The 8,814-nt window shown below is 39.9% G+C and overlaps 1 protein-coding gene across 1 annotated transcript in view; it reads left to right on the top strand.

Annotated features, from left to right (window-relative positions):
• The window catches only part of ACAD11 (acyl-CoA dehydrogenase family member 11), a 29,343-nt gene that overhangs the window by 61 nt on the left and 20,468 nt on the right, over positions 1–8,814 (top strand). Inside the window, 10 exon segments of the mRNA XM_053994505.1 lie at positions 2–40; positions 42–346; positions 2,115–2,214; positions 2,438–2,563; positions 3,935–4,096; positions 4,527–4,691; positions 6,416–6,563; positions 7,136–7,257; positions 7,695–7,801; positions 7,943–8,066. Of these exon segments, the coding sequence (XP_053850480.1) occupies positions 2–40; positions 42–346; positions 2,115–2,214; positions 2,438–2,563; positions 3,935–4,096; positions 4,527–4,691; positions 6,416–6,563; positions 7,136–7,257; positions 7,695–7,801; positions 7,943–8,066 (1,398 nt within the window).

Raw genomic sequence — 8,814 nt, 5'->3', positions numbered from 1 at the left:
GACCTCGCCGGGGCCGCCTCCTCACGGCCGGCAGCGGGAGAGGGCTGAGGGGCGGTGTCCGCCGGGGCGGTACCTGCCTCCCGGGAAACGTCGTGTTCCGGGAGAAGCCACCGGGCCCGACAGCCGGGGACCTACGAAGCGCTTTCCTTGGTGGACCGAGGCGCCGCCGGGTGACCCGGCCGGGGCGGGCTCCGGCGCGGCCTCCGAGGATGGCGGCGGAGCCGGGCACTAGCGAGGTGCGGCGGCAGCACCGCTTCGACCAGGGCAGCCTGGAGCGGTACCTGAGCAGCCGCTTGCCCGGCTTCCCTCGGCAGCCCGCGGGCGCGCTGGCCGTCAGGCAGTACAGGTAACACAGGTGATGCTGGTGACAGGGCACTGACACAGGTAGCGGGGCTGCCGCCGCTCCCCTGCCCCGGAGCGCCCGGGACGGCCGAGCAGAGGAGCCGCCCGCCGCCGCCCGCCAGGGAAAGTGGTCAGAGAGAGAGCCCTTTGCCGCCGGCATGGTGGGCAGCAGCAATCGATGGAGTTTTAAGATGCATTCTGATTTAGTCCAATTAAAGACATGTCCCAGCTCATCCGCTGAGCCCCTGGAGAAGACAAAGTTGGCGGTGGCGGTCAAAGCGACCTTTGTCACACTCAGCCTGTGGCTGGCTGTGGGCGGGCTGTGTGTTGGGTGGACTTCCCGCTGTCCTCAGAGTACACCCACTATTGTTTTTTTGCCTACACATAAATCGCCACTGACCTGCTCCATCTTTAATTGCACAGCAAGTAGTAATGTTCATAAGCACACACATAGCTTAAGAAATCAATGGTAAAAGCGTTAGGCTGTCACCAGGTAAGCAAATGCAGTAAGGATGTGCCGAGATTGCCATTACTGGAGCATTATGCGGTGTGCCAGGGAGGTGCTACACCCGGGCTCCAAAGCCTCTCTGTTCCATAGAGTACTGAGTTCGTTTGCATTCAGCAAATCAGTGGTGTGGCTGCACGACTTCATGTCGGGAACTAACAGAAGTAACGTTATTCTAAAAATAAGGATTAATTCCTTTGTAGACATGATCTTGATTAACTTATCTGCAGCTATTGCTAAGAAACAGTGAACAATTTTTCATTGTCTTCTGATGTAAATAGAAAACATTAATTCATTCAGTCTGCCCTAATCTTCCTATATACCTCAGCTGAGAAGACTTTAGTAGGAGGGGCCTTAGGAGAGTAGCTAATAGTAAAGTCTGCTAAAATTTTGTTAGTATTTATGCTTTTACTTCTTTGTCTTGTAATTACAGTTCAAGGCTTCAGCTGGCCTAAATTTGTTTTGCTCCAAGCAGAGTATTTGTTAGTTAAACTTTTACAAACGAAGCCCTAACTGATTTGGGGAGAAAGGAAATGTAATGGGAGGAATTATGGCAAAAGTTAATTTGATTTTTATTTTCCAATAGTTGTCTAATTGTTTATTGGACTAGGTCAGAATACATCTTAAAAATGAAGCAGAACAAGGAGAGAAAAGCATGCAGATTAACACAGAGCCTTGAGGAAAATAAGGACCAGTGGGTTTGATTGGAATATGATAGACAAGCTGTTATGAAGGGTTTAACTGGGTTGTCCTTCTCTTTTACACGTGATTAAAATGGCTAATTTTCTTTGTGACTTCAACATACATTCTTTAAAATTTTACAGTTCTTATAGGGTATACCTTAAAGTTAATCTTTGAATGTGATAATCAGGCTGGCAAACAGTGGGGCTTGGTACTAGAATCATCAGTAATTTAATCATAGAATAGAATCCTAGAGTGGTTTGGGCTGGTAGGGACCTTAAAGGTCATCTAGTTCCAATCCCCTTGCCGTGGGCAGGGAAACCTTTCTCTAGACCAGGTTGTTCAGAGCCCCATCCAGCCTGGGCTTGAACACTTTCAGAGATGGGGCATCCGCAGCTTCTCTGGGCAGCCTGTTCCAGTCCAGATTTGAAAAAAGCCCTCAACACAAAACAACACTGGAGAAGATGGTTTCCCCCATTTTGTTCAGATCAAGCCACAATGCATTTTGAAAGTATCATTTCTGTTAGAAGTTTACAAATTTGTAAATACTTGGATTTTTGAGTAATTATACTCTTTCTCTTTGCAGCTCAGGCCAATCAAATCCAACCTTTTACCTTCAGAAGAGTGGGCAGGCTTTTGTGCTCAGGAAGAAGCCCCATGGTCCCCTTTTACCTGGAGCACACAAGGTAAGTAACATTCTTCACTGAGCTCCAAACACTTTGTTTTGCAGGTGACCAAGGTCTATACATGATGGTCCAGCACACTGATGAATGTATTCAGAAATGCAGTGAGTTGCTGGATTATTTCCCATGTTCATGCTCTACATATAATTAAACATTCAAGAGGATTCACTGTGCTCATTTCTCTTTGGGAGGTATAATTGAACCTAAATTTCTGTGTCTTCTTCAGGTTGATAGAGAATATCGTGTGCAGAAAGCCTTATTTTCGGCTGGCTTTCCAGTGCCTGAGCCCCTTTTGTATTGCAGTGACGTTTCTATCATTGGAACAGAGTTTTATGTAATGCAGCATGTGAAGGTTGGTCCTCCTGTGTGAGAGATTCTTTCTTTCTCCCTACTACAAACTGCTTTTAAATTGTCTAAAACCCTTCTGTTAGAGCCTTGCTCAGCACAGTCTTGTGGTATGAGAGTAAATAATCTTCTGATGTTTTGGAGACATGCTAGCTATGAGTGATTCTCACAGATTTCAGCTTCTCCAGGGCTTATTTTGCACTTTGTTGAATTTTTTACCTCAGTATTTAACCTCTTGTTCTTGTTTGAGCTCTTGGAAGGATATCTTGAAATGAGGCAATATTGCTTCTGTGAAAAGCGTACACAAATCAGAGGGAAAAAAAAAATCAGTCTATAACATGAATCTTTGGACATCCTGGAGGCTTTTTAGTATTGAAGATAGGCGCTGACATACAATCCCCTATTCTTGAAAACAAAGCAGGATTCCAGTTCAAACACTAGTTTCAGAAAGAACACAGCATATCTCCATTTGTGGTCCACCACTCTGGGGGTGCTGTAGCTGAATTGATACACTTTTTATTAGATTTTGGTGATTTTGAGCACAAGTCTGCTGTATTGTGTAGTTTTCTTTTTTTTTAATCCTCTGGGAGGAAGAGTTGAATTCAGGCCTTTTCCTTTTCATTGCATCCTGTTCTGTCATCAGGTTCACTGGGAAATTAGAAATGTAAGTTCGTGGGCCAGTTTCTGTAGATTAGGTTAACCTTCCTACAAAAACCATAAATCAAGGGTAATAGAATGTAAGGGCTGTGAAAAATTTGAAACAGATTTCTTTCATCAAAGATGGAGAATTTTACTGGTTTTGATTAGAACAAAGTGATTCCTTAAAAAGAAACCTTGTTACATTTCTAAGTATGTAAAAGTACTGTCTGTCCATTCTATGATGTTCAGCACTGCTCTCTTTTTAACAATTGTGAAAATGGAACAACAAGCCTATCTTCTAAATGTATCCAACTGCTTTTAAGGAGAAAAACAAGTGAATTTATTTGGATTGTTTGAGTCTTTGTACTCACAACCTACTCATTACCTTGCCTGCTCCTCCTTTCCCCTGGGGTCTTCATTGGTATTTTTTCTGCAATTTAGCTTTTAGAGACAATACAGTAACATTGTTTTTTCCTGGTGCTTTCAAGCTTGAGGATACCTGGATTGAGTGCTCTAATTCAGAATTTCATCTACAGATACACCATATACTAATGACCTGGGTTTACTGTGAATCCCTTCATTGGCCCTGGGTGAGGAATAAAATAAATGAGGAAGGAATTTTTGATTGCATAGGAAGTATTGGTTCACTACATTTGGTTTTGGTTGTGGAATGTATAGTTTTACTTCTTTTCATCTGATGTGTATGTCCCACCAAATACCTGTTTTATGGTATTTCTAGGGTCGCATTTTCCGAGACATCTCTCTGCCTGAGGTGGGCCCAGCAGAGCGTTCTGCTCTGTATCTTGCAATGATAGAAACTCTGGCCCTGTTGCACTCCTTTGATTTACAGTCATTGGGTCTCCAAGGATATGGTAGAGGACCAGGATACTGCAAAAGACAGGTACAGATCTTAACATTCTCCTGTTTTGTCTGTTCTTTGAATGTTTATTTGATTTACAAGCTAAATTGTTAATTATTAATGATTGTATTTTAGCTATTAAGCCTTTACTTAGTTCAATGAATTGTGCACAGTCTGAAGCCACTACTACATTCAGATTGATTCTGTAATGCTGTACTTAGGGAATAATATGCATTTGCTTTTGGAATAACATTAGATTTGGGCTATGTAAATAGGGTTGAAATAGATGTAGTCTTCATTTCATATGTTGATATCTCAGTTCACATTTGCAAATACAGAGGTACTGGGTTTTACTGAATTTTCACGCAACATGGTGATAGCCAAAGCCCGGAAGCATGTGCTTCAAAATTTTGTACTCTTGAAAAACTTGTGAATCAACTGAAAAATCTGTTGGAGTGTTTGTATTTTTAAGGTATTAACTTGGAAAAAACAGTATGATGCAGCTGCTCATACAGACATTCCTGCCATGAACCAGCTGGCTGAGTGGTTAGCAAAAAACTTGCCACCTGATGATAATGAAGAAAGCCTGATTCATGGGGACTTCAGAATAGATAACATCATCTTCCACCCAACAGAGGTATTTGAAATGTATTTGTACATTTCAAATGTACAAACAGTAGGTTTTGGCCCTCCATTTGTTTGTACTCCTATCATGTAATGGAACACTTATATATGGATTATTTTAGGGCATGAAACATCTTTGAAAGAAACAGTAGAAAACTGAACTCTTCTCTATACTCTGTGTAAGGTGTTCAGGTACCTAATACAGTCCTGGCTTTCATTGCAGGAGCTAGATAAAATCAATGGAATCACAGAATCATAGAATGGTTGGGAGTGGAAGAGACCTTAAAGATCATCTATTTCTAACTCCTTGGCCATGGGCAGGGACACCTTTTACTAGACCAGGTTGCTCAGAATCCCAAACAACCTGGCCTTGAGAGATACTCTATTTATTCATTAGTTTTAGTCCCTGCTTCAAAGTTCAGGAATAAAGCATTTTATATGCATAGATCCTATTGGGTTCAGTGCAGCTGACAGCTCACTTCATTGAACTACATAAGCATCTGATCCGAAGCCCAGTGATGTCTGTTATTTGGCTTCAGTTAATAACAAGGGCTTTTGGAGCAGGAGCTGGATGTATGATACATGACACTAGTGGAAGCCAAGGAAAATCTGCCAAAGCTGTTTAGTTATGTAGATCACAGGGACCCTGAAAGTTCCCCATTCATCTTTAGAGCAAAAAAAGAGATTTTTTTTTTGTTTGTTTCTAGTTTATGGAAATAAATGTGTGCTATCTATATCAACACAGTTGCATTTTCATTACTTTTTTCTGTGCTACCTGCTGAGTTGTGACCAGAAGACATGCTTGGAACTTGTGACCATGACTGCAATGCCTGCTTCATGACAAAGCAACAGATCCCAGAGATTCCTAGAGGTTTTGTGCATAGATTAGTTGATAGACATGATTTGTAGGCTTAAATGTGCTGATTGATTCCCTGAGCAAGGAATTTGACTGTCTTGGGGACTCTCGCAGCTGTTCCTGATGAAACTGAAGGAATTGACCAAGTTGTACATAGGTAATTTTAATTTTCTGTGGAAACTGTTCCTGAATATGCAGGACTGACCATGTAGGAAAGACTTTTCCACTTATTTCAAGTAGTCATGGATCATGAGTAGGCTGGAGGGGTCATTCAGGTTGACAGGACAGCTAGATTATAGGAATTTATCCGAATGACACTGTAGGGAGTCTCAGACCACCCTGATGAAGACACCATTGCAAGGATGCTTGCAGCAGAGGTTCACTCTGAGTAGTAATTGACTTTCTCTTTAAGAAATTCAGCTCCCCACGTACGTGTTAATCTATGGACAATGTTGTGATAAATTAGGTTTTCTGATGCATGGTCTGTCTGTTAATTTCTGTACTAAAGGACTGTGCAACAGGACTGGGAAAGAAACAAAGCTCTCAGTACTGCTGTTCTTCAGGATATTTTAATTCAATCATCTTTTATACTAGAAGAGTTTGGAAGTTTCTGACAGGAAGAACACTACTCAAAAATGTAGATTTAAATGAGATTTTCTTTGGAAAAATGCCTGGCTTTCTGTCCCTGTGTGAATGTTAATTTTCTGCAAATCTTATATAGTGCCAAAAGGAATTCTTTTTGCTGTTGACAGCTAGTGTGTGTTTTTAATTTTAAACATAAAGTAACAGATAAAACAATTGGCTATTGAGTGGGTTGTGCTCTTGTGAATAGAGAGAACATGTCTTCCAGCACTCACTTGAGGTTTTTATTTTTATTTAAGGCTCGTGTTTTGGCAGTGCTGGACTGGGAGCTTTCAACTACTGGCCATCCTTTAGCAGATTTAGCATATGCCACTCAATTCTACTTTTGGCCTACATCTATTAAGGACTTGGGTCAAGGCTCTATCTTGGGTTTCAAAGACACCATAGGTAGGAAACTCACCTTTTTCTTGAAACAAATCCTAGGCTTGATTTCTATTTGAAATGTTGTAGGAATTAAATGGTAAATTCACAAGCATATAGTTTTGCATTTGTAAAGAACTTTTCCATTTTTTTTTGTTGTTGTAGCAAACATTCTGATAGTGAGGCTTTAGATAGTTTTGTTCTATCAAGCTTTGTCTTAGCTACAACATGCTACTTCTGTAAAACCTTATTTTGAACCTTTCTAAGAGATAATGGAAGAAAAAGGAAATGTAAATGTAAATATAGAATTTTTTTTTGAAAAAGCCTTTTTCCCCCCAGGTCAAATTATTTGCCTGACTGGTGTGGAGACAAAGGGCAGCAGGAAATGTTATGGTTATCTGAAATTCTGACAATTTCTACTTCCTTTGGTCTTTCCATATCACAGTTATGTCATGACAAATGATAAATCATGGTGCTTACTATGTAAAAGAAATACCTCATGAAGTTTAAAAACTGCTTAAATGTTTGAAGAATAAGGTGGGAAAAATCATAGAAAATGTTGCATATTCTAAACAAATATTTTTCTTTTTTTTTTTTAGAAACTCCTTCCTTTGAAGAACTGGTTTCCATTTACTGCCGCTGCCGGCGTATTTCCACTACTTTACCCAACTTGAACTTTTTTCTTGCTTTGTCCTATTTTAAAATGGCAGGGATAGCCCAGGTAATACCTTCACATTTGCTGAAATGCCGCATACCTTTGTGTGTGGGTAGTTCATTTAGTCACAGGTAATAATCATATGTCTGTGCTGTTGTCAGTTGGCTTGAGAGACAGGCTGAGCTTGTTTTCCATATCACATGCAGACATTTGTCTTTTCTTTTTTATTTTTTACTTTTCCACTACCACTTTTTTGTGATTTGCCTTTCATTTGGTTTAGCTGGGATATGGTTTTAACTCTCGTGCAGCAAGCATCTCCATTATATCACAAATGTACCAAAACCAATATTAGCATATCCCAGTAAGTTTTTTCCTTTTAAGACCATGTGCATTTAAGTGCTACTTTTATATTTGAAGAAATCACCAGAGTGTTAAGTGCACAATTATGCACAATTTTAAGTGCATAATTACACCATATGCGGCTTTTTTTTTTTTGGTTTTAGGGTGTCTATGCCAGGTATCTTATTGGAAATGCTTCTGCAGAGAACAGTCATGAATTTGCAAAGCTTGTGGAGCCTTTGGCAGAAAGAGGATTAGAGCTCTCAAAAAGGTAAGAGTGGTCTAGATTACTGGTCAAAGGCAAGGCAAAGCTTTTCCAATATCTTCATTTATTTAAATGCCTGTCTAAGGCAGCTTATGTTATTATGAGGGAAAATCTGGTCTTGTTATGGCATTGAATGTTCTTCCCTAGGTCATCCTTCAGCAGCACACAGCACAGCATTTCTGGAGAGCTCTTCCATCAAAGTAGGAAAGGCCAAGAAATTTTGCTGAAGGTTAAGCAGTTCATGAAGCAGCACATTTATCCAGCTGAGAAGGTAAAGCTTTTCATTAACCTGTTTATAAAGGAACATTTTCTGACTAGACTTTATAAAAATGTAAAAATATGTATAGAAGTCATGTCTTCCTGGGTTTTTGTTTTCCAAAACAGCCTGATTTTCATGCAGTAATGATTGTGGCATTACAAAATATTAGCAGAAATCATTATAGACTGCATTTTTTTTTTCAGGATTAAAATGTTGTATGCATTGTTAATGAAAGAGTTATTTTTTAAACTTCTGAAGTGTAAAACCTTCTCTTTCTAGAAAGAGTTGCTTTTTAAAGAAAGTTGCCAAAATACTTGTTAGACTAAGAACAACCTAGAACTCTTAGATACTGAACTGAAAGACAGCTATTTAAAAATAGAAACTGCTGATTTTAACCATATGAAGCTGAATTTTTCTGTTTCTTGCTTTTTAGGCTGTGACAAAAAATGGGATTGCATAATGTATCATAGTAGCTTCATTCCTGAATATATCCAATACCAATGAAGGTTTGAAATCAGATAATGAAATATACACTAACTCCGTAGTTAGTGGAAGGGAAAATCAGATGAAGTAGTTTACTTCATATCCTCGGAAGGTTAGGAATTTCCTCTTAGAACATTGGTTCAGCTTTTAGCCTCATGGAAATACAGACGGCTTTTGATGCAGAATTTCTTGTTTTGGCTTTCTGATTTTTTTTCCCCAAGTAAGGCAGAAATGCAGAAAACATCTTAATCTAAAAGTTTAATGAATACATCTACCT

Source organism: Vidua macroura, chromosome 1, assembly GCF_024509145.1.
Source record: "Vidua macroura isolate BioBank_ID:100142 chromosome 1, ASM2450914v1, whole genome shotgun sequence".
In the NCBI taxonomy this organism is placed as follows: Eukaryota; Metazoa; Chordata; class Aves; order Passeriformes; family Viduidae; genus Vidua; species Vidua macroura.
Note: the sequence above shows the minus strand (reverse complement) of the source record. Positions and strands in the feature narration are given on the sequence as shown.